Source organism: Manis pentadactyla, chromosome 5, assembly GCF_030020395.1.
Source record: "Manis pentadactyla isolate mManPen7 chromosome 5, mManPen7.hap1, whole genome shotgun sequence".
In the NCBI taxonomy this organism is placed as follows: domain Eukaryota; kingdom Metazoa; phylum Chordata; class Mammalia; order Pholidota; family Manidae; genus Manis; species Manis pentadactyla.
Window position 1 is genome coordinate 101668287 of NC_080023.1, and position 26289 is coordinate 101694575.

The 26289-nt window shown below is 37.2% G+C and overlaps 1 protein-coding gene and 1 long non-coding RNA gene across 7 annotated transcripts in view; one reads left to right on the forward strand and one right to left on the reverse strand.

The window, feature by feature from the left end:
- Positions 1–26289, forward strand: part of LOC118924102 (uncharacterized) — a 257912-nt gene that overhangs the window by 149788 nt on the left and 81835 nt on the right. Inside the window, exon 4 of one of the 4 annotated variants that reach the window (XR_005029455.2) lies at positions 7481–11911. The exons of the other annotated variants lie outside the window; for them this stretch is intronic. This is a non-coding gene — a long non-coding RNA (uncharacterized LOC118924102). Of the gene's footprint in view, positions 1–7480; positions 11912–26289 lie in introns of those variants that run through there. 4 annotated transcript variants of the gene reach the window in all.
- The window catches only part of SYNPO2 (synaptopodin 2), a 167673-nt gene that overhangs the window by 28855 nt on the left and 112529 nt on the right, over positions 1–26289 (reverse strand). Inside the window, exons 2-3 of one of the 3 annotated variants that reach the window (XM_036908601.2) lie at positions 6635–6786; positions 2276–3078 (exon numbers count right to left, since the gene is read on the reverse strand). In XM_036908601.2, coding sequence (XP_036764496.2) covers positions 2276–3078; positions 6635–6786 — 955 coding nt within the window. The remainder of the gene's footprint in view (positions 1–2275; positions 3079–6634; positions 6787–26289) is intronic. The other 2 variants (XM_057502573.1, XM_036908602.2) reach the window with 2 other exon arrangements.

Genomic DNA, 26289 nt, shown 5'->3' on the forward strand with positions numbered 1-26289 from the left:
GGTACTGAATTTTGAAGCAGTCCAGCTCATTTTTCTGTCTTACTTCTTTTAAAATGTATACTTCTGTAAGTGTAAACAATGATACATCTATAACTCTTTACAGTGCTCTGTTTTACTTGCTCATATAATGCATTTTTATGCCTGCTGATTATATTTTCATAATTTGTTTCTGCATGGATCCTTAAACTTTATAACAGGCACTGGCTAGTAAATGTCAGTGAATGGGATATAATCAAAGCTAAAAATGAAAAAATTAAGGACATAGTTTTTCTGAAAAGCAAGTTAAGACATACCTTAACCTTGTACTAACATATTAAAAAAAAATTAGTCAATGTAAAATTGTTTCCAGGCATTTTTATAAGGGGTGGGAGCAAGAAAATGTTACTTGAATTTTTTAATGTAATGAATTTAAATATTTGTTTTCTTCCTTTTGTTTTTACTTTGATATTCCCCCAAAGTCTTTGCATTCACACTAACTTAATATAAATTCAAAAAACTGAATGAATAATAACTGAAGGTACTGAATCAATAATTAATAATCATTCATAACATTGGATCATTGTGGAGTACATGTAAGAAACTTCATGTACAAAGTTGTCTAAAATAAATTTGTAATGTATTGCCATTTTGGAAATACAATACTACTTAGTTGCAACAAATTTAAGTTAAAAAATTATATAACTAGTTACCCTTTTAACTGTGGATAAAAACTAATGCAGAAATCAAGTCAATTAACGTGAGAGTTTGACAGTCTTAAAATAAAAATTTATGTTTAAATTTTTAATTGTATCATTACTGTTTAAAAAATGAATTGGTAACAGATTAATTTATACCATCAGTTATAATTATAATCATGTATTCAACGATAATAGGCATGGTTCACAAATAAGTTTTGAATTCCTTAAAACAGCTCAATGGAAATTTCCAAAAATTTTTAAATATTTTGTGATTGAAAATTAGCCCTTTTGTCACTGGAAAAAAAAATCAAACCTAATGGTTGTTGAAAATAAAACAGAATCAAAGTTGTTTTATAACAAAGTTAGATGGATTTTCACTTGTAATTAAATCTAATTTAAAGGGGACAGTAGAAAGTGTGGCCATTCCTAAATGGAATTCCTTTTTTGACTGGTGTTATACAACATACTACTGAATTGACAGTCACAGTTGCACAGTTGTTGAGAACTTCACTGCCAACACATAAAGCATGTGAATGCTGCCTTAATATACTTGTTTAATATGCTATAATGTGAGGATGTGTACAGATGCTTAAAGTATAAGGAATGATTAACAACACTTGCCAATAAAGCTACAAATGGTTATGCTAAAAATATGCTTTGAAAGAAATAACACTAGAATAGAAGACTTAATATACTACTTTGAATAATCAAATTCACTACTGTTGAGTATCATTCATACATTCAAGTGCCTTTATCAGTCAGCCCCTATCTCTTCAAGTGAAATTACAAAAGTTTTCATTTTAAAAAATGAAAGGAAAGAACAAAAATCACAAAACCCAACTGTCATTTTTATCCTCATTCTCCTTTCTGTAATCACTCCCCTGAGTAAAACAAGACACTGTAAAAAGCCTTGAATTTAAATGTTTTATGTTTGGGGCATATAAATGCCTCCACATGGTCCTGGAGACTGACTTCTGTGTCTAGAAGGTAAATGAAAAAATGCTTTGCAGTCTAGTGAAGACTTAGAAAAAGGAGAGGATCATGTAACTGCTCAGTATTCCACATGTCCTTGTCCATCAAGCTCACTTCTGCAAGCATCATCAAGCTGCACAATGATTTTTTTCAAAATGAAGATCTGCTTTTAATGTCAGTGGTGGAGACTGTGTTTTAAAGACACCTCTCAGCAGTAGACTCAACAGTTTTTGACATTTAAACTCGGGAGTGGAGTCCACATGACTTCAAATACTCTCATATGCTATTTTAACATGAAATATTACAACATTCTGAGACAAATTTAAAAGGCACATTAATAATATTATTATCTTTAACAGTTTCTGTGCCTTTGGGAACAAAAGAAAGTGCATTAAAAACATTTAAATCTACTACAAAATTCAAATTCATTGCTTCCAATCCAGAAATTGATGTTCTCCACAACTTCACATTTGTTATTTTCTGCATTAATTAAAAAAAAAAATTTAAGCCAATGAGAGACATAAGAAAAATATTAAAAAAAAAAAATGCAGGCAAAGCAGCAGCAATATGGCATAAAGTTCTGAAGCCCCTCGGACAGCCCCACAGCAGCCCTGGGCAGGACTTACGTGCATGGCGTGCCCTGTGCTTGTGGGGTCTGCTGTGATCCCTTTCCGAGTGTGGATCTTCTCCCTGCTCTGTGCCTTCTGATGAGACTGCAAAGGACACCAGAGAAGGAGGTGCTTCTGACTGCCCTCCTTCCCCTGGAGAATCCACACACCCCTTTCCTGCCTGAAGCCTGCACCCTTCCGTCTTCTGCCTGTCAGAACAGTTGAGGATCACTTCCACTCGGGCCAGGCCGGTGTGTCCTGCTTCACTTGCCTGAATCACTCTCAACTCTTTGCCACTGGAAATCTGGATTATCTTGCTGGATCTCAGAGAAGGGTCCCCTTTCTCATCAGTGGGGACTGAATTTCTTCGGACAATACCATCGTGTTGTAAATTAGGATCTGGGTTGGGAGACTTAGATTTTTCAGCTCCCAGGAGAGCAACTACGGGGGCACCAGTGCCCTTGTGTCTCTCTTGTGAAAGGGATAGTTGTAGCTCCACCACAGGGCCTAGCTGTTCCACTTCTGCCTTCTCCCTTAAGATAACCTCCTCTGGTGAGCGTTCTCTTTGGGAGTCAGGCATGCAGGGATCCACTTGGCAGCTCAGGGCTATTTCTTCTTTTACGCTCCCAGAGAAACTAGGGCCACTTTCTCGGTCCTCAGCTCCACTCCTGACCGGGGCGATGTAGAACTCCCTGTACTGGCTCTTTATGGCTGGTCCAATCTTCAGGGTGGTACTTTCCACGTGCCCCTCAGGGGTGAGATGTTCACAGGTTTTGTTTTCAGTTTCAGAGATTAAAGTCTCATTTACTCCACTGGATGGTCTGCACATAGAAATATCAGTCCAGACAGTTAAATCAGAGTGTGTTACACCTGCCAAAGAACTTCCTGACACTTTTATGATGTCTAATACATGAAACAGTCAAAATATTTCCTCCTAAATGTCAACTGCAACATATTTGAAAGCAGAAATTGGCACCATGTTTATATTATTAAAGTTCTTCCAAAAAAACTTCTCTTCAAATAGAGCAAAAATGCTTACAAAAGATTATGAAACCTAAATCCACCCTAAATCCAGTTGCTATTTTTTAAAAGCACAGGTTTTAGGTACATGGATGCCCTTTATCTCTGATTATTTGGGTGCTTTCAAATAAGCATGTTTTTAACAACATGACAAAGCATTTTGATGTCTTATTGACTAAGTTTAGGTCTGAACATTATAAAGTCACATAACATCTTCAGCTCAGCAATATTCAGCAAAACAGTATTAACATACAGATAATTCAAGTAAGTCTTTTAGAGGCTGTGTTGTCTTGAAAGGAATGCAATAGAAGCTTTTTTTTAAGTTCCAGCAAGCATGTGTTTTGTAATAAGTGGACCCCAGCCCAGTACTCTTGTGTAAAGAGAAATCCTTTCCATGCTGCAATGAATCACTGAGTCATGGAGTATTTATAATCTGAGATGTCTCCCCTTCAGTATTTGAATTTGTCTTTTGGAGCATTTTCCTTATAAGATCTCTGAAGTCAAATTGTTTCTTTCTCTCTCAGCAAAGGAGCCAGTTGGTGACCACAGTCCTGTGATTTTGACCTTAACTATTCCCAGTTGGTTTTACAAATTTGGGTTTGCAAGAAACAATGGCAGTTCAAGGGTTAAACAACTTCTCCCTAAAACTCTAATTTAAACTCTAACTGCTTTTAGAAGAGAAGCATCATTCACAGAACAGCTGTAGGAGATGCCTTCATTTCTTACATTTGTAAGGTTTTTTTTTAAGCAGCAGCAGTGTCTATCTCTGTCCTTTTTTTCTTCTCTCAAAATGCACCCTGACTAATGCTGGTTCATCAGCTAAAAGGAGTGAGCCCCTACTTTTATTCTACTCAAGGGAATTTACCTTAGAATTTATGTAGGAGTAGAATTTCAGACTGTTGTGCAAAACAATTACTCCTAACTTTGCTTTTGACTGCACTGACTGTGAAACAGAATTAAACAAAACAAAAGCATACTAACAATCAAATGAAATGCTGTTTTCTCTAGGCAAGTAATCTGTAGAGCTTCCTGGTAATACAAAAAAAATTATAATATTGTTTTTGAAAACATGATAACAGCAAATTACATCTTTCTTATATAGGAAATGATGAGTATACTGTATGCAACTAAATTTGAGGGTACCAAAAGGTCAGGAAGTTTTAATTTCAGAAGGCCTGGAAGTAGTTCAAGATGGAAGTAAATTAAATCACTTTGAATTTTGTTAGCAATCAATATGAAGCTGAGACAAGAGTAGCCTGAATTCATTCCAGCCTTACAGACAGTAATACAGGCAAACAGATCAGATAAATGTTAACTTTTATTGGTAGCCCAAGTAAAATGAATATTCATGAATAAAAAGTCATAAAAGCTGGGGGTTAAAGTTAAAAGTTCTGATTTCTAGTCCACCTACATAGCTACCTAATCCCATAATTTATGTGTCATAATTGTATAATTTTTTAAAATATCATTTTAACAAAATTTAAGATAATGGAGACTTAATGTTAAAGGAGTCTTAGGATAGTCCTCCCCAGCTATATCTGGGCAATAGTCCAGAAAAAGTAAACCACTTGTCCTCTCGTGATAAATAACAGTTCTGTGAGGGGGAGAAATATTTAATTCTGGGAAACAGTGCTCAGACATCCAGAGTAGGAATGATGTTGATGTTGATTGCCTTGGGCTGCTTTTAATTTTAGATTCTCTTTTGAAACTCATCAATTAATTATTTGTTTGATAAAAGTCAACGTACTTCAGACAAAAGAAAAATAATCATGATTCTGGTTATTAAAAGTAGCAAAGAACTAGTCCTTTTATTTCTGAAAGTAAATGTGTACCTGAGACTCAGCTTTAAATCACCAAGGTTTTTCCCAGTGATAACCATCACAATCAAAACAACAACTGGTAGGGGATGTCCCAGACCACAGAAGTATGCCAAAGAAGTTGGCCTCATTGAATCAGTAAAGTCATTAAAAAGGGAATGAATTAGAAAAGGTTTTTCTCCATTTTAGATGCCATTAATCCTTTACAAAGATAGAAATCTTCAAATACCTCAGATTTATGCATGATAATGGCAAACATTGTGACTACACTTGGAAAGAGTCCTGTTAGGTTCCTTTTAGCTGCAAGTGGCAACTTATAAATAAGTAGGATTCTAAGGGCTTAAACATTGGGTTTAATTGGCAAATATTTAGATGGGAGATTCTAAGAATAATGCCAAGTTTCTTTTATTTTCACAAGATTTTGACCATAATGAGTTCATGTTTGTACAAAAATGGAATCACACTGAATGGTTATCAGAGGGGTAATGCTTTATGTAATATTTCTGCAGAGTTAAAGCAAAACCTGGAGGGCTTTGAGATTGTGTGTGAGACGTTCCCCAACACCTTCCTGAAGGCTTTTCACCAAGTAGCCAGAACTTTGCTTTTTGGATTCATTAAGATGCAATGGTCAGGGTCTCACTTGCAAAGTTAGTATGGACTGTATTGTGATTTGCACACTAAAACTGGTAATGCTATAATCTTTCATGATGGCCCTCCTTGGTTTCAATTTTTTTTTTTTGGGGTATCATTAATGTACAATTAAATGAGCAATATTATGGTTACTAGACTCCTCCCATTATCAAGTCCCCACCACATACCCCATTATAGTCACTGTCCATCAGTGTAGTAAGATGCTATAGAATCACTACTGGTTTCATTTGTTTTTATGTTTAAAGTTGACTTCTGCATTTTTAAGCAGTTAGGTGGGATGGGTGATATTTAGACAAATCAAATTAATAAGTGATTTACATTGATAGTCCAAAGGCTTTATTTTAACCATCCACTTTTGCCTATACCAAAATACTGATTTTACTGGTGATCCTGGCAAGCAGAAATCGGCTGCTCTTAAGTTTTATGTGTGTGTCATTGTTATTTTCCTTCTACTAGGCATTTTCTTTTTAGACAAAATTACCGTAGTGTTACATATTGCTATTAATGCTTAAACATTTTAAATTCATCTGTGAATCTGGGAATTATAATTTAGTGATCCTGACCCACCACAAAATATATCCTGACCTAGAAGTATTATATTATGTTCAACATAGTGAGATTTCTAAGGGACTAGTCTAAAATGCCTAAGTAAAAATTTCAGTGAACTTCTTGAAATAAAGATTTTCAAGTTAATATTCAACAAACTGGAAAATTCAGTTGATTATAATTGCCCCTTTTCAAACACTGTGGTTTTCCTGTTTCACTATACTGACCCTGTACAGAGCACCCCCAGTTTCCCCATATATGAGAAACTATATATGTAGTAGCAGCTATAATTGTTCTCATCTAGCTTCAAAAGAAAATACACATTCCAACTAATTTTTTGTACCTTTTGATGAACATTTGGAGAGAGTCTGTTATGCTCTCCATGAGCTTGATGACCTGTGGGTAGGTGAGGTCTGCACAAGGGTTGCCATTGATAGAAACCACTTCATCCCCCTCACAGAGCCCAGAACTGGAGGCTTTGCTCTGGCTGCGGATCTGAGTGGAGTGAAAAAGGGGGAACATTTTTAGAGTCATATAATTTGTTTAAAAAACTGTGCCACAATCTTCAGAAATGTTTAGGAGAGGTAAATAGATCTACAAACTACAAAATCAACCCTGCTTTTTGATTCACTTGTTAACCTATTGCTGCCTTAAGCACTTCCCATCCCTCTCATACATACAATATGTTACATACCATCATGTCAACATTTCATTCATAGCATTATGAGTAAACAGAAAAAGAAAGTAAATTTATGGTAAAGAACTAGAGTAAAAGAAATAAAGACTACAGAAGAATGAGGAAAGACAAGTTAAAATTGAATATATATGAACAATAATTATGTCACATTGTGAAGTTTGACCCCATGTGACTTCTCACATTAAAATAAAATTTAAAAACATTTTGCATTGCCCAAGGTGGGTGGGACACTGACTGTTGGAAGAGCAGGGCAATCAGTTTAAGGAGAGAGCCACTCAACTAAATGAACTAATGAGAGCCATCGCAGCGTAATGGGCAAATCAGGCAGCCAAGATTGCTAAGAATTATGATAAAGAGAGAAATCTTTGATTGAAAAAAACTATTAAAGTCTTGGTGCTAAACAAACATTAGTAAAAAACAGAGAAAAAGGAAATTATTTTGCAAAAAAATAAAAACATCCCTGCTATAAAAATTGCTAAAATCGTATTTCAGCACAGAATGACATGGAACAAGAACTGATAAAAACCTGGAAGAGAACCTTCAGACCCTGGAAAAGCAAGAATCAGAGGAGCAGAATAACGACAGAGCGTTCCTATCAGCTCTTTAATGAAGAGTACCTGGAGATTTGTATCTGATATAATTACGATTCTGATCAGATGTGCTGGTTTTTCTCCTGCACTTCCAGGCTTTCCCCACCCTCCCCAGAGCTTGGGCCTGCAGCGTTTGGCCTCCATCTCTCTGCATGGGCCAGATTTTCTTATATGTTGGCTCCTGGTTGGATTACTCAACAGGAAACACCAGGAAGAGATCAGAACAAGGGGACAAGGAGGTCACGTAGATATTCTCCCTGCTGGATCCGCTAGGCCGTGGTTTGGCAATGGTTCTTCTGTTGCTTCGAGAATCACAACTCCTGTTTGTCTGACTCTCTAACTGCCTTAACTCTTGTGATGTTCCAATAACACATACCATCTCCCTGCCTCTTCAGGCCAAAGGATAGTAATAGCTTCCTGCTCTTAATCTCTGGATTCATTATCGTTTGTTCATTTAAGCCTGTCCTTAGTCTCTGCATTATATTATCTTTATCAGTCCTTTCAGCATGTCACCTATATCCTGCTGGACTCCTAAGTAATATTCATGTGTTTAGATTTCATTTCATAATGTAAGTTTAATAGTTCTTAATGAACCATGTAACATGACCATACAATCTCAAATTTAAGAACACTTTAAGGTACTGTTCTATTCCAGATATTTTCTACCAAAATGATCCCTCTCTATTAAAATCTATATACTGAATCCAGAGAGCTCAAAATCAGTTAAGCAATATTTTTTGGAGAATGTTTCATAGCCAGACTCATTTCTGATTGGCCATGAAACATATTTCAATGTATCTCTAATAGCTGCCCACTAATTCTTGCTAAGGTCTTAAATGATAATTAATATGTTGACTGACATAGGCTTAAAGTTTTTAACCTCAAGTGCTTTTACATTTTAAGTGATATTCTTGAAAGCAAAATAGTACCCTTAAGTGCCAAAGCAAGGACACATTGAAGTTTGAAGTGACTAAAAGTCAGATGTACCAGAATACAGCCAGAAAATTCATCCTTTGGAGGACTAAAGAGGTTTTATGTCAGTAAAACAGATATATCATTATCTCCTACACCCGCGAAGTCCCTGTCTCTGGAGTGCATGGGTTTCCCTTCGTCAGTAATAAGTTGTGTGAGTTTTAAGCAGCTTCATGGGTTTGTAGAGCAAGCTGAAAAACTGGTCCTTGGAAAATAAATAAATCCTCAGCTTTACAGAGCTAATATCCAAACATGTGTTGCCTGACAGGAAAAGTGCAGTTCATCATTATGCTTGTCAAGTGGGACTTTTAATGGTATCTGAATAAGCAAGGGCATCATGACAGGAGTCGTCAGCATTCCTTCAGAGCAGACATTCTGAGGTCAACATTCAGAATCAACTGCTGTGATTGTGTTCCTCTGATCTTTTACATTTGTCTGAACAGCAGGAAATATTTTTCCCTCAAGAGCCATGTTAAATATGGTGATAACTTTCTTTGCCAGAGATGTTTTTCTGAAGGACCACTCTTTCTCCATCTTTTAACTAAAGCAAACAGAGTGTATGACAGGGTCTGTTATGAACAAACATATCCTTGCAACCACCAACTTCAACAATGCTGTTATGTTCATAGGTAATTATGGATAAACATTTATTAGTGTAAAAAAAATCTTACCTTATATTGTGTATAATTATATATAATTGTGCTTTATTATGTATGTGAGTAAAAATTCTAAGTCCTGCAAATATTCTTATTTGTGAAAATGAAATACATTACCAGTAATAAGAAGAAGTGTGACATACAAATCATTTTATTAGTATTGACAGTGATGAATCCCTATCAATGAACTTATTAACCAGTCTTCTCCTTAAGTCATTAATCCTAGACTCATAAAATACACATGACAGAAGAATATCATCTCTGAAGGAAGAAGATCTAGGTTTCAATTGTTTGGCTCCAGTGCTGTCTGAACTTAGATGAGTTACATTATGCCCCTGAGCTTTAGTTTTGTGAAGTGTTAAATAGAGCTAATAAATCTGATCTCTCTAGGTCATTAATAAGGATTAGAAATAATATGTGCTAAGCTCCGTGATGTACATACAGCTTACAGAGGTGCTCAAGAAAGGACTAGTGAATAAGAATGCTTCCTACCCACATACAGACACATGAAAGGAACATGCCAAATAAAAAGAAGAGTTGTAAAATGTCGATACTTTGTCTACAAGATGTTTGACAATATCTAGATTTATTTCAGTTTTTATCCAGATATTAGGCATTATCTTATCATAATCTAAGATAAATAATGTTTTTTTCTATATTTTCCTCAGTAGGTACACATTTCAAAACTGAAAGATGGAGGAGGATGAGCCTATTTATTATTTTTCCCAGAAGAAATAAAATCCAAATATTTAAATATTATGGCTTATTTTTATTGAGCACCTACTCTGCTAAGTCCTTTATATCTTTATGCCATTGATCCCTACAAAACCTCAACTAGAAGTATAAATGTACTTCCACTTGTATATGTTCAGTTGGACTTCATTTTATGATAAGAAAACTGAGACTCAGAAAAGTTAGGTACTTTGCCTAAAATCACAGGTAGGACCAGAGTTTAAATCTAGGGATTCTGATTCCAGAGCTTGTGTTTTTAACCATTTCACACATTGCCTCCTTAGTCAGTAGTCTAACTTCTCTACCCTGAACCGTAGAAGAAAGAGAGAAAGGAGGGGTGTGACAATTGGCATAGGTGGTGAGAAAGGTCAGGAGGAAATGAAGGGACTAGGCAGAGGTGATAAAAATGTGCCCAGTAAGTCCACAGAATGGTTGTTGGAAAAGACAGATTTTATTTTATTGTGTTTACCTTTTTCTTCCTCTTTTGTAATTTTAAGGGTTATATATAAAGAATTCTTTAAAAATTAGAAAATATTTAGCTGAATTATGGCCAAATGTTACAAATTCAAATTGTAGTAAAATTATCTTTACAGGCCATGATTTGACACAACATGCCTATGTAAGCATGTGACATAATTCCTTTTCTTTAAGAGCATTCCCTTAGATACCTCAGTCCACACTTAATACATTCAACAGATGAGCAAGTTCCTATCCATAAAATACTGTATTCCCTTTCAGTGTCTCTCAATTTAATCAGACTACATAACTAAGAGGTATTGGTAATGTAAATATTTACCAAATCCTATGTTCTATTGCTTATTGCTTCTTGATCCATGCCAGGAAAGATTATTTTATTGCAACCGCATGAAAATGGAGTTAAAGCTTTCTCTGGGAAATTTAACAATATTATTTTCATTCCGTAGAATAAACCTGAGAAGCGTTTCGGCTATGCTAATTTCATTTTATGAATAAATAATTCCCGGCAAAATGAAAAAAGCTCCTTTTTCTATTTTCTTATTATCACTTTATTTCCAAGTCTCTTGCAGGACTGACTAGAAAGCAGGTATCAAATCTGAGTTCTCACAGAACCTTGTACTTCCACTATTTTCTGTTGTATATATGGCTCACTAACAGGGTCAGCATGCTATTGATGAAACTAAATCTCGTCTCATGGGCTGCGTTTTCATGTATAACTCACTGACAAGTCTTCATAAAAGACATCATAGTAAGTGGTAGAGCCAAGACAATCTCCTCTTTAAATTCCACTACCATGTCATTAAAATATTTGAATAAGAAAGAGAAAATTAGCATATACCCAGCCTATCTCATGTAGGGCTATTCTCAATCCATAAAATGAAGTCTCAAAGACCTAGAGGTAAGTAAGAGAGGGTGAGATGATCTCAGACAAGAAGTTTTAGAGATTAAGGCATTTTGATGGAAATTGGAAAGTAGTCTATGACCTAGCAGCTTTTTATGAAGCACCAGCCCTTCCTCACTTTTCCACTTCAGGCCTTTGGCACATCTTCCCTCAGAGCCCAGTGACAGGATTGAATATGCATTCCCTCACCCCAGCTGGCTCTTGCGCTAAAGCTCTGCATACGTCTGTCTGTGTCCTTCAGCTGACCAGAGAAATGGTCACAATGGTCATTGGAAGGCCCAGCAAGAGCGATGATGATGGTAGCTGGAATTTTAGGAAAGTAAATAATCCTACTATTGAAGGGTTTGCCCTGCAGATTCTGAACCCCAACCTCAGTCCTCGACCAGGAGAGTTTCTTAATACTAAAGTGAGTTCCCACTGAATTCATGTTTACAGTGTTAACAATAGTTCTGGAAATAATAGCAAATAGCAATGTAACAGTTTCAGGATGACAAAGCAGAAGAAAACATGAACCAGAAAACAATGGGATAAAAACACTAAAACCCAAGGAAATCTTTATTGTGGGAAGCAAAAAGGATCCTGGAATTTAGTGTGGAAATGCAAACAGTAAAACAGAAAAAGAGATTTGAGAAAGTATCTAGCACTGGAGAAGAAGCGTGGATGGACTGGTGCTGCTGCGTGCCGAGCACCCTTGCGTGCGCCCTGCATGTTGCAGAGTCCAAAGAAATACAGTCACATTTCCCAGACTCTCCTTCAGTAAGGGATCTGGGTGAGATATAGTTTCAACAAAGCAGGTTTAGCTGCAAGAAATTTATATTTGGGATTGAGTAAAGTGGAGAGAGGCATTAGGCTGTGGGGCATTCATTTTGCTGGTGCAGTTCTGGGAGATGAATTTACTCTGGATACAGCAGGTATGCTGGCAGCTTCTTAACCCCAGATCATGACTAAGGTGTGCCACCCTAGACACCGCACTGGGTCCAGTGGCTTCCTGACTCCCCCGCTTCCTGGTTGTGGGAACTGTTGCCAGTCCCATGAGTAGCCAGTTCTGCGGTGTTATTTCAGGTCATTCCTGGGGGCCCTGCCTAAGGCCTGCCTTTCCACCTTTCGACAATTATATAAGTACTTATTAAACTCTTTTCTGATTAAAAACACTGGAGAGGTTTCTATTTTCTGCAAATGAGCCCTGAACTGATACAGAATAATAGAAGTAAGGACAAACATACATAAGAAGAAGAGGGGCAATGCCTTCTCAATACAGAAAAGGGAAAAAGATGGATGCAGATTCTGGTATTTCAAGACAGACAAGATAGACAATGCAGGACCTTACCCCGGATGAACTGTGTGAGGTGACCATCTGCTAAAAATAAGGGAAGAAGGGTAGAGGAGGAATTAAAATGTGAGCACAACAAAGGAATTTCAGAAAACCCATTGTAAGGACATACTCGAGAGAAATCATGCCTTGTGAAGAACTTAAAAGGAAAAAAGTGAGGTGATGACCAACATGCACTGCTGTCTTAGACCAGTGTTCTAAAACGAGAGTAGATGTTACCTTTTTAATGAAGCTTTTCTCCATAAAAGCCTTGACAAGTGTATAAATAACTGAATAAGGGATTCACTTACACAAAATACAAAATGTTTGCCTACATAGTGAAAATAAACCTTAAATTGTGTATTCAGATCAGGTGACATGCAAAGGCAAAGTAAAAACTAGGATTTTAGGTCCCTATATACTCAATACCTCAATTCAAGCTCACTAGCCTGTTCTCAGGCTGAGTTTTGTTTTGAAGACTATGAACTTTTCTGCCCTGGTCACTAATAAATGTTCAGATAATGGGGAAAAAGTTTTCCTTTTGGATGACTGTTTTACCCTTAGGGACCAAGTCACCATAAAAGTAAAAAGCATTTTTGGTAACAATCTTGGAAAGCTTCCCAGAGTAAATAACTGCCTTTGACCCAAATGAGGTCCCTAATCCATGGGGCCACATACTTAAGAATCTGCATACCAGCGTGATTCCACAGGCAGAGATGAGGCTGCAGTATAACTGCTGTGAGCTGCTGTACAGCAGCCACCATGATGCTAGAAAACCAACAAGTACAAATATGGAATGGTATTCTCTGCTGTTCTTTCCGTCCTAAGAATGTAAACATCCCAGCTCTTTCAGAAAAACACTGATGGACCGCAGCCTATGTAGGACATGCCCGCTCTGCTGTTGGATCAAACAGTGAAAGATTGCAGAAAGGCTTTTGAACTATAGACAGATTCTTTTCATAAACATTTACACAGAATATGAAAAAAAAGAGTTTTAAAAAAATTCAGCAAAAGCATGTGTAAAGTTTAAAAATTTAGATAAAATAATCAGCATAACCAGGATTATTCAGAAAAGAGAGCAGAACAAGAATGATTTGAGTTTCTCAAATCTTCAGTTATTATTAACTGCTCATGTGACTGTTAACCAAATAATTATTATGCTGCAGTACCTCACCTAATAAGAATTTAGTTATCTAAAGACCCAGTAAGTAAGTGCAACAGTCTGTTGAGTGGTCAAACTACAGTAAAATATGGAGTTCACTAAAACTGCTGTACATCACTGTGAGTATCTCAGATCCTTTCTCAATCTATTTGCTCATTTTTATACAATTCTAATAAGCTTTTTTATCTGGTCTACAGAAAATTTTAAATGGAGAGACAAACATGTGCCCTGTATAAAGGAAGATGTAACAATTAATACAATGCCAAAGCAAGGGGTAAAAGCCAAAATTTAAAAACACATGCAAATATTAAAAAAAACAAGATTCAGAATACCAGGGTCATTAAATGAAGGCGTAGAAAAAACTCTGTATTCTCAGTGTGTCCTAATGCCCCTATTGTATTTGTGTAAAATAATGGACACTAATAAGAAGGATCCCAAGCCATTTAAAATGTTTAAATCATCTTTAGTGGACTGACTGGATACAGAAAAGCATGTGATACCTTTTAGAGGGTACCATCCCAAAGAGTAAAATAGAAGTTTTACTACCTGAAAATGTAATTGGATCTGAGGCATTTTTGCCACAGTAATAAAGTAAGGGGATTAGATTAGAATTCATAATTTGAGGTTCTAAATACTTAGCTTGTATTAGTGTTTTTACTTCCCAATAAATTGTTCAGTTTTTAAACACTAAATATATCTCATACATCTAGAAAATGTTTCGGTCTGGAATGCCCTGTTTCTCTATAACTTTACACATTTGAAGTTTTACTCTATTTGATTAAAGTAGATAAAGCAGTTTCTTATTCCAGGTTGCTTGTACAATAACTACAAATAAAGAAGAAAGACATAAAGTGAAAAATGTCCTCCAAATGACAAGAGTGCAGACTTAAAAAGTATAAATTCTGTATAAGTTTGGTTCTTTTGTTTGGGACTTGAAATTATTATCAAACTGGAGATGTTAGCTTAATTCAGGGATTAAGTCATGTGACAAGGCATTTAAGCTCTCTGGGAATCATTTTCCTTAGCGAGAGAATGAAGGAATCGCCTCCAGATTTCCTAATTCTATGCCTTGGTAAACTGACTACAGATTTCCTAATTCAGTGCCTTGCACACATACATACATACATGTTAGATACATCATGGTGCTTCCAATTTGATAAGAATAGTAAAATATTTGTTGAGGCTTTAATTAAAGAAATGTCAACAATACAAATTTATAAATATTTTGCATTGTTTTAATCCAAGAAAATTGAGTTGACTACACTGACAATTTTCTTTAGTAGGGAACTGAGGTGAAAGACAATGTGAATTCTGTCTTCACATCATTGGGATAATTGCCACCTCACCAGTCACAGGACACGCTGACAGATCTGGCTGCAAAGAGGGGCAAACTAGCTGGTGTAGGGACCACAGGGAGTTAATCAAGGACTGTGCGCCCTCAGGCAAGGGCCAGTTTAAACGATCACCTCCAAAGCTTTAGTTCACAGGAGTTTCATTCAGGCCACAATCAGTAGTTAAGATTGTGTAACCTAGAGCAGCAATCCTCAAACATTTTGATCTTTGAACCCACTTACACTCTTCAAAATGAGTGAGAGAACTTCAGAGAAATTTTGTTCCGTGAGTTTTATCTGTTGGTATTTACCGTGTTAATAAGAGGTAAGACATTTAAAACCTTTGTTCATTAGTTAATTTTAAAATAAATAACTGGCAAGTTAACATAAATAATATGTTTTTATGAAAACTAGCCCTGTTTTCTAAAACCAAGATAATTTAGTGAGAATAGTAACATTGTTTTCCTTTCTGATATTCTCTCTGAGTTTAATAGAAGACAGCTGGATTTTTATATGTGCTTCTGCATCATTCTGTTGTGTTACATTGTGTTGACTGAAGTGTATGAAGATTTAGCTTGACACAGATACATAGTTGGAAAAGGGAGGAGTATTTTAATAGACTTTTCAGATACCTTTGGATATTCTTCTTTGATACTACATTAGACTCAACAATTGGTAATTTCTATAAGTTGTAGTGTGGAATCTGAAACCATAGCAATGAACTTCTCATACTTGGTTATAGTAAAATCCATTGGTCTATTTTGCATTTTGAATAGATCTTTCACCCGTGCAGGATTCTGTCACTTCATGCACTGGTCATTTGGAAAATACTGATGCACTGAGGTATACAAATCTTCCAAATGTTGACACATTTCATTATGCAATATATGAACTCACACACCTTAATATCACTGCTCTCATCAGATAAGTCTTTAAGTATTGGGAAGCTATTAAATTCATGGTGGCAGATGCAACTTTCTAATTTTCCCTTGAAAGCTCAAATACTATCAGTTTTTTCCCTTGAATGACAAGCTGACTTACTTATTTTCTAGAAAATGTCTGCTAAATGCCCAAGTCTGAATACTCAGTTTGTTAGTCTTCCCCAGTCTGATGTTCAAGATACATACCAGTATTTTAAAAACAAGATTTCTTGTCAGTCATTATTTAAAGTAAAAATTGATGTCAACAAAAAAAATTCATAGTTGAGCTAGCAGTTCAGTTGTACAAGTGCTTCCACAAGACAAATATTGTGGTACAAAGTACCTTATCAAAGTGCTTTGGCTATGTTTTCCTGTTGTTACACAGAATATTAAAAATACATGTGCTTGAGATTTAATTAAATGCAAACTTTTACTACTTCATCAAGAACACCCTTACCTGAAGTCAGCATCTTGTTTCTTAAGTCAAATGGTGACAGGGAGGGATACAATGACACCTAGTACAGGCAGGTGTCACTGCCTAAAATGTTAAGTTGCAAGTGATTGCATGCACCTTTGCTTTTGTACTATCAGTGCAAATGTCAAAACAGTGAAAAAGACAATCAATTGTCTTAGTAGTAGTATGAAAATCCTTTTGATGTCCTGATTCCCCTGAAAGCATCTTGAGACTCTTAGAGGTCTGCAGACCACACTTGGAGAACACTGATCTAACAGCGCAGTGATATGTGATAACTGTGTGATTGGCATCTTGGGTATCTGAGTGGGAGAAGAGGGAATTCCACCATAGGCAATACAAGGGCAAAGGAAGTAATATTAGAAGGTCCAGCCTAAGGAGAAGAGGTGGACAAAAACATGGAAAGGGTGCCTTTTAAGAAACATGTGCAGAGAGCAGGCCTGAAACCATTTGTGAATTCAGACTGGTGAGGAAAAATTCTGAAATGCCCTAAATTAAATAACATAGGACCAGAGAATGAGGGAGAGAGAGACAAGGGAAAGTCATCAGTCAGTAGCCACTGGCCACAGCTAACTAGAAAGTCCATGTTCCTGGATGTAGTCATTTCAGCAATCATCTAGAAGGTCCTCAGACCCACCAGATCTTCCTTCTGTGTGACCAGTGACTGACCATCATTAACAGCTAATCCACTAGCATTCTCTATAGACTAACCACCTCTCCCCAGACATTCCCCACCTCTTCTTACCCTGCCTTCCTTAACTGTAGCCAATGTGAAATTAAAGAACTTTGTTTCCGTGTCAGCCCTTATAAATGTCCCGTTTCTTGAGCCTGGTGGACAAGTTGTTCCTGTTAACTGCCTTGCTGCTGGTGAAGCAGAAACTCCCTGTCCCAGGATTCAGTCTGTTTGCTGGCTAGCTTCTAGAAAGGCTCAATAAACTGTTGTAGTTTGGAGATCTCTCCATCTTTAGAGGTTTTAATTTGTCAAGACTGAAGAAGATCACTCTGGTGATCTCGGGGAAATGGAGAAGCAGTTTCAGCCCAGTAAAGTTGAAGTCTACTGACTGCAGAGAGAGACAAGGGTGAGGAGAAAATCTTCACTGGGCTGCCATGTCAAGGTTGCTTTATAATAGCTCCTCATTCAGTTTCCAAACTACTGGCTACTTGAAATTCATTGAGAACTGTGATTGCAGTATAAAGATATTTGGTCTTTTACAACTGAAAGTATGTCTTACACATAGTAGGTTTGTGATAAATATGTGTTGAATAAAAGACAATATGAGTAAATCAGATTTTACCCAAACGTCTGTCGTAAGTTCTGTCAGTGCCTGGGCAAATAGTCACTTTCAAATCTACTACTTTCTATCTATTGTTTCTTTATAGTCTCTTTCAGGTAGGAAATAGGGAATCTTCACCGTATTTGTGGAGAAGATTTGGTCCTACTGGATCCTGTGCATCAGAGATAGCTCGGTTTTCCCCAGCAAAGGCAATGGTCACCTAGTGACAAAATCAGCAATTCGGCAGCTGCTCCTGCCAGTCACGCCATTTTGCCACCATTCCTCTGGCCCCAGGTGAGGCAAGGTCACAGGGCAATCAGTAAAACATAAAACTTTACCAAGTATGGGCTTTGTTGCAACTTAAAGAGATAAACACACGAGTAGAAGCAGGGTGAAGCGCTGCTGATGAGGTGCCACATGCTCTTGTCTGTCTGGGCAGGTCCCTGCCAGCTGAGTGGGACTGTGGGAGTCTTGTACCTCAAGAAGGGAAATCAGGTCATGCCAAGTGCCCTCTGTGTCCATGTAAGTGTTCTGTTGATGCATTTTAAAACCTGTCATGCTCCCTGCTGTGACTGACTAATGCTTCTCCTATTTATTCCTGATTGAAGCGAGCCTGCATGAATGTCGTCATCTTGCCAAAAATCTTGGGCCAGAGCCAGCTAAGGAGAGGCTTGAAGAGAGAGACAGACAAAAACCCTCAACTGCTTTGTCTCTTCGCCTAGCTAGGGGTCTGTTTTCAATTTATGGAAGCACACAGAGTTGGAGTTTGAGGTTTTGTTTTTGTCAGCTCATTTGATTAATTAGTAGAGTAGGAAATCATGCTTAATATTTACTGATTGTCTTTAATGTGACCCACAACAGTGTTCTCGGCTGTGAAGTACAATAATAAATATTGCCCTGTAAGACAGCTAAGTAAGTAGGTAAGTGTAAGCCAGTATGATAACTGCTATGATTAAAGTCAACACAATATGCAATGGGAGCACATAACAGGGCCAAACAGGCAAGGATTCTAGGAGCAGGCAAGGTTTCCTGAAGGATAAATAAATGTTAGCTTCATGAAGAGGGGGCAAGGGGCATCCGAGAGGCAGAGATGTAGAACCTAGCATACAGTGAGTGCTCAGTCAGTCCTGTCATATGACCTTTGCAGAACACATTGCTGCCACCCAGTACTACTATAGCACCTGCAGAGTATTTCAAAGCAAATGCCTGATACTTCACCCACAAGAGGACAACTAGAAAAATCCCATCTTTGCTGCTTGAAGTGAAGTTTACAGATCATTGGAATAACCATAGGGCTTGTTCAACCACAGAACCGCAGCCCCCAAGCCAGAGAGGCATCTTAACAAGATCGCCTGTTGATGGTGATTCATCCACACATTAGGGTTTCTAATGCATTGTACTAAAGGCTCAGCAACTTGTGCCCGCCTTCCAGAACGGTGGTTTATAACCTTGAACATCAGACTCTGGGGAGGACTTTATGAAAATGCAGAAACCAGTTTTTCTTCCCCTGTCCTCCACAGAAACCGTATCTCGGAGGCTGGAATTTTTGTATCTCCACTTTTAATGAGCTTCTTAAGGGACCCTGAGGCTAGTGTTTTCCCTATTAAATAATTTAGGGAACTATGTTAGAGGCCAACCATTTCTGCACATGTGTTTGTGTGTGTGTGTGTGTGTGTGTGTGTGTGTGTGACAAATAGGCAGATTTACTGAAGGACTTTCTTCCAAGGAACCATATTTTAACTCTACTGAGCTTCAAATAACCGTACATTCCAAGGATACTGGAAGATGAGCTTATAATCATTATCTTCAGATTTTTTTCCATGTTCCTTTATTCAAACTATACAATTTTATTGTTCTAAAAACAAAGATGTTCAAAAGTCAAGACTCTCTGGGTTAGAACTGGTAAACCTAATATGAGCTAGAGTGCTGCTAAAGATCTGCTTATGAAACATTGTTTAAGAAACACCATTACCTAAGTTTTATCACTAAGCAGATCATGCAAGAAAACCAGTTTTTCAAAAATATTTTATGTAGCCCCAGCCATAAAAAAATCTTCAAAAACCATTTGATAATACTTGTGCTAAATGCATAATGCAAATATGACAGCACATTCAAATTCTGACTTACCTTGACTATAATTTTTATTCTTTAGCTGGTCATAAAATTTAACATGCTGAAGACAAGAGATTTCTATTTGTTCTTGATTTTCATTTGAAACTAAATCTGATGCAATTTCAATTTTCTCCCTATTGTTACATAAACCTGAAGTAAAAAAATATAATTACCAACTACTCATTTTATAGGAAAAATAATGTCTACATTAAGTAAATTAGTTGTACAAAATATGGCATCTTCTGGTATTTGAAGGAAATTGAATAGTCAAATGGCAGCTAAATATATTAAAGTATTTTAATGAGTTAAAGTTCATTATAAAAACATTTGCTATAACTCAAGCAAACTATACAACAGCCTATATAAATTGTGCTTCTAAAGGAAAAAATAAACCATATTAATTACTTGAGACAAGAGCTTTCCTAACTGTACAAACTGTTCGTAAAAGAAAATTTAAACAACATTGAGTCACCTCCTCTTCCTAATGAAAAATTTGGATTTGAATGAAAACATCAAATCCCTACTTTTTTCAAATGAATGATTGGCACCCGTCTTTCACAATAGTACAACATAACTTATGTTACTATTTAATCTCATTTACATTGTTTCTTCCATTCAGAGCTTGCCTTAGAAATAAAAAGTCTGTGAAAATTAGAGAAATGTGTTTACAAGTGTCCACAGCTCACTTCACCTCAGTTTTGCAGGCATTCGTTCATTCACTAAATACTGAGCATCTCCAGCAGCAGTTACGGTTCTAGGCTCGCGTTCCGCAGGTTAGCCCCACACACGGGAGGAACTCGGCAACCAGACCTCTGTATTGCAAGGCTGGGCACATGATGTGTCCTGATAACTGCACGTAACTCCCAGGACCCACAGTGCAGGGGCACTCAGCCGGGGAGGACTGACTTAATCCAGCAGCAAATATTCATCAAGGACCTCCTGGTACATACAAGGTGCTGTCATCTGAACACCACGAAGAATTTATGGTGGATTCCTGGACAAAGCCTCTCAGAAGCGGAAAGCTGCTGCACAATTCGGCCTCCCATTTCTTGAGTTTCCTTTACGTGTTCGTCCCTTCTCTCCCGTCTCCTTCCTTTCCTCCTTCCTCTCCTCAGACCCCCTCCCCTCGTGGCCCTCCTCTCTCTCTCAAATAATGATGTCTCTTACAAAATCTACTGGGGCTGCAACAGCAGTCTGTAGACTCAGACTCTTGTTATTTACAAGGGTGTAAAGAAAGACTTCTTGTGCCTGCGTCGACCTAGGAGCCATCCCTTCTATTACTGCATTTATACTTGATACGTTAATATTCCTTGAAACGAAGTACAGCAAGAGGGTGAGATGATGTTAAGCATATAAATACATGAGACAGATGTTCTGTTCCCCAATATCAGTGTTTAAAAATGGAAATCCTATTAAAATAGGATAGAGTGTGATTGGAGGACATAAGAGTTGATACTCCTACATGAAGAGCTCGGATAGAAGCGTGAAGACCCAGCCTGAGGGTGGCCCGGCACCGGTGAGGTACAGCGCTGGGCGGTGCTTTGCCGGCCCAAACTGAATGACAGATTTGGTTCCACATAGTGTAGCTGTTTGCTAATAAAATGAACAGAACATTATGAAATCTAGCTTTTGGCCTATGTCATATAAGCATATCATTTATGCCATGTAAAGCTTACAGATATAAACCTAAGTACTATATTCAGTTTCTATTATTCAATTAACTTCAAAGCCAAGCTCTCAGATGATATTATTTCCTATTTTTTAACTTTTTAGAATAATATTTTTCTCTCTCTACCTCCCATTGTCAAAAAAAAAAGTTACTGGTGAAATAGAAGTATGCCTTCTTATGTAACTTTGGGGATTTTGTTTGTTTTAGAAATTTCATAACTTTTCTTTATCTTCCTCTTCCTGGTGTGTGTGTGACAAGAGAAATGTCTATGAACCTCTTGACAGGAAAGACCATGTTTTTCTACCTGGTACAAAGAGCCAAGTGAATTTTCTTAAGTGATGTCTATTAGTTTTAGAAGCTAACAATAAAAAAAAATAGTAATAAAAACTATTTTACTACTGTTGCAATAATAAACAACAGCAAATAATGAAGCAACAGGTAAGAAATTAAGTGGGCCAGAAAAAATGAAATAATTTAGGTGGCAAAAAAATTGTTATATGCATACAATAAAGAAAAACATCCTTGATAATGAATGTAGATTGAAAGATAAATGGTAGAGAGCTCATGTCCACATGTGGCAGTAGCCTGGCTACAGCAGACTACCCCGGCTTTCATAGCTGAAGGAGAAGCTCTTAACATAATGGAGCGACTGACAGATGTATTTGTTATAAAAATAAAATATTACAACTATTATAAGGAAGAAAATGACCATCATGTTCCCTTGGAATCATCTAAAATTCAATTCATTATTTACATACAGGTATTAGTGATACTCACTAGCTCTTTAATTTCTTAGTTTCTCCCTTTGATATTGCCATTATTTTGATGAGAGAAGTACCTCATACTGTTGAGGCTGTCATCTTTTTTCTGAAAAATCCATTTCTTTATTTTCCTCATAAGGCAACTATAGTTTATAAATCCTAAGAACTTGGCAGTCACATGCTTTCTTTTAGGAAGACCTAAGGCTTCCTCCCAATTTAAGCACATTCCTGGTGCTTAAAGCCATAGTCCTGGGGTTCCCGGTATTAAAACTTTTCTCCACAGCCAGAAGTTTCTTTGATATGTGAGTTGGTGAACACAAATTTGCCAGATCATTTGTTCTCTAGTGAAAGTCATATAGTTCACCTCTTTTCCTCAGACTGTTAGTTATGCTTCCTTCTTAATGAACACTCTGATGCTAGCTTGAACAATTCCTGCATCAGAATCTCCTTTTGTCTTGATATATTATTGCAAAGGATAGGAAAGGCAATGGTTAGGGCACTGAACTTCATGTTCAGTTTACCTTGAAGAGGATGTTTACTGCTGATGCTGTCAGGGTGAGCGTGGTCTGGGGGCTGCTGCTCCACTTACTCTCAGCTCACAGGTTCCTCTTGCTAAGGAGGCTGACACCTTTGCCTTTCTGGCACCCCTGTGCCTCTGGCTAAAGTTTAGAGGACACCTCAGCTTCTCATCATGGACACAAAATAGACCAATGCATTTTTTTTTTTTTACTATCAAACAATTTACTCTCTCTGTAGAATATAACAGAGTTGTGAATGCTCCAATAGGATATCAATGTTCCTAGACTAGCTTTATGTTAATGCTATTTCAAAACAATTGTTGTTTGTTCCCAGCAATGCCATTGGCACACATTTTTTTCCTAAGGTAGATATTTATTTGCCATTTTAAAACTCTCGTTATAAAGAAAGGTATCGTTTAACAGTGTCTGTAAACAGGCAGCTGTATGTCAGCAATGGGAAGATCCAAGAAGCAGACAATTTGCTCTGTAGAATTTCCTAAAGACTCAGGAATTTGTGGGAAGAGTTTCCTCTTAAAGTAAGGATGAGGATAGGGATAAAAACAGGAAGACTGGTTCAAAGTCTGTTTAAGAAGACATTAGTACCCCTCAGTTACCATTTCTATTCCCCGCAGCCAATAACTGTCCTTTGTGCACTGTCTAGGACACCAGGTCCAATTGAAGGTGGGTGCACCATATGGAAAACAGACTTAAGAGAAAGATTAACTACAAAATATTGAGTCAGACACTCAGCCTTCCTCCTGTCTCGGATCTCAGAACTCTAGCAGCTGGACTTTTCACACCCTTCTGGAAGGAGATTGGAAGATTCTGATTAACCAGTCAATAAAAATAGTGGTATCAGAGCTTCACCAACAAACGGCCCAGTTTGATCACCCTACACTAAGCAGATAGCCAAGTAAATCAGTCTGCTAACCTAAAGAAAAGCCTCTATTGTAAAATACCAAAACAAACAAAAAGCAAACATAGCGAGTAAGCAGGGAGAGGAAAACATCAAAAACCATGATCACAAATAATACCTCCAGAGCTACATGAAATGTGTGAAACACAAATAGGATGATACAGAAAAGAAAGAGAATGACTCTTGGCAAGTAACATTTCAGCAGAAGTAGAATAGCTCAGTAGACATTGGGAAGATAATGTTGAAGAGATTTTCTAGTTTCCTAGAACCTGACAGATTTAAATAGAAAGACAAAGAGGCCAAAAAAAAAAGAAGAAAGAGAAAAAAATTAGAGAATGCTTACAAAGGGTCCAATGTCTGAATGATAGAAATTTCAGAATGAGAAAACAGAGAAAATGAGAGAAATAATTAAATGTATGATTTGAGAAAATTTCCCATTACTCTTCAGCGAACAAGGGGTACTAGTTAAGGAAAATATTAAAGTGCTGTTTTTATTTTACTATCTGTCCTTCATCTAAAAGCCAGTATCAAAACATGGATATATATAAACATATAAATGGGCATGTGTTTATGTATAAAAGACTGTGTTCTATATAAGATTTTGAGATGAAGAAGCAGATTTCCTTTCTGTCTTCCTTTTTATTTTTGCACAATTGATCCATTCGCCCTTTAACTGTACATGGAGCAACTGTAGTGGGAATAAAAGTTCTACAATGGAGCCCACGTTAAATCCCACTTCACTCCACTTACTTGAAACCATAGACCTAACAGACTTGCCCCTAGAGATTTTCTAGACTTAGCAGAAGCTAAGAGAGAAATGGAGGGAAGGAAGGAAGGAGGGAAAGAAGGGTGGGTGGACAGGAGAAAGAATAAGACACAGACCCTCCAGTCAATGATATAATTGAATTCTAAAAAATGGAATTAAATGTTTTAATTCATTCAACTTGCTTATCTTTCTTCCTCTCCTTCCTATCCACCTGCCTTCCCCTTTCTCCTGGAATCCAGCCCTGGCAACTCAGACCATGATGAAGTCATAGGCTCCAAAATATGGCCCTGGTATGAAGGCAGCAGCACAGATTTTAACCAGCATTTCAGAACCATGCTGCAGTGCTTAGAAGGGAACCTTGTGTAATGTGACCAACTATGACCTTGTGCTATTTTATTAATCCAGGGTGGTGATCCCTGGGTGTTATATTACCTGAGAAGTGTGCGGTATGTGTCTTCTGCAGTCTCCTATTTTGTATGGCAGCCATCAAGATGTCTTCCTATTCTCAGCTATGCCAAAGGAAGAGTGGAGAGATAACTCAGTATTAACCCTAACTCTAGGGTCCTGGTGAATTAACAAGTTCTTTGACATTCAACATAAAGAAAGGTTTAAATGAGATGACCTTCCCTGACATCCTCTTCTTCTAGACTCAGCCTCTGCATGTGTCCCTTTCTTGCTCCTTGTCACCTCATTAAATCACCTAACCTTGCTACCTGGAAGGAGAGACCGATGGAGTGATAACTGGCAGCAGTCTTGTGACATTGTAGCCAGTGCTCTCCCATTGCCTTAAAGGAAGCTTGCTTTTCCCCCAAGTAGACCTATATTCTGGAACTCCTTTCTAATAAACAGGCATTCTCCAAAGCTCTTTAACTTTTCCCTTTCTACATCTGCCAGAAGAAAAATAACTTTTTTGACCAGAACATGGTTATATTTAACATTTCTACTTTAAAACCTTTAAAAACTATCAAGTGACATTATGAAACCTTGAAGATAGTAGTAGATTAGAAGAAATTTCTTCTCTGTGTTTAAATCTACCTGGTATTTCCCAGAATGTCCACTGTCTTCAAATCTGATTTTTCCTTCAGAACCCAGATCAATGGCTGCTCCTCCCTGAAGTTCTTCCCTTGATTATGCCCCTTTGCTCTCTGGGTAGAAATATTTTCAGAATGGACTCTTTAAAAATGACTTTGAAATTTTTCTTCTGACACTTTATACCTTATATTTTAATTATTAGAAAACATATTATCTCCATTCCTAAATGGTATCTTCATGAAGACAGAAACCTTGTTTTAATTCCTTATAATCCAACATGGTAAATAAGTAGTAACAATAACCACAGCTAAACTATTTGTTATGCACACACTATCTCCAATCCTTGTAACTACCCTGAGAGGCAAGGAGCATTAAATCCATTTTTTAGAAGAAGAAACTAAGTCTCTGAAATGTGAAGTGACTTACCCAAATCCCACTGTCAGTAAGTAGCCAGTATTTCACTGAACCTGCCATTTCCACTTTAATCTGTCCCTTTCATCTTCTGCTACACAGTTGAAAGAAAGAAAAGAAGGAAGGAGGCAAGGAAGGAGGAGAGAAAAAGGTTAAAATCTCAGGTTTTTACCCATTTATTAGGAAAATACTTCACAGACTTCCAGAGTTGTAGAGTTGTGAGCTATTGAAGAAATTAACAACCCATCCTCTCCTTTTTACATGGAGAACTGAGACCAAAGAGGTTAAGATCTCTATGTCAAGGCTGCACAGTTGATGAC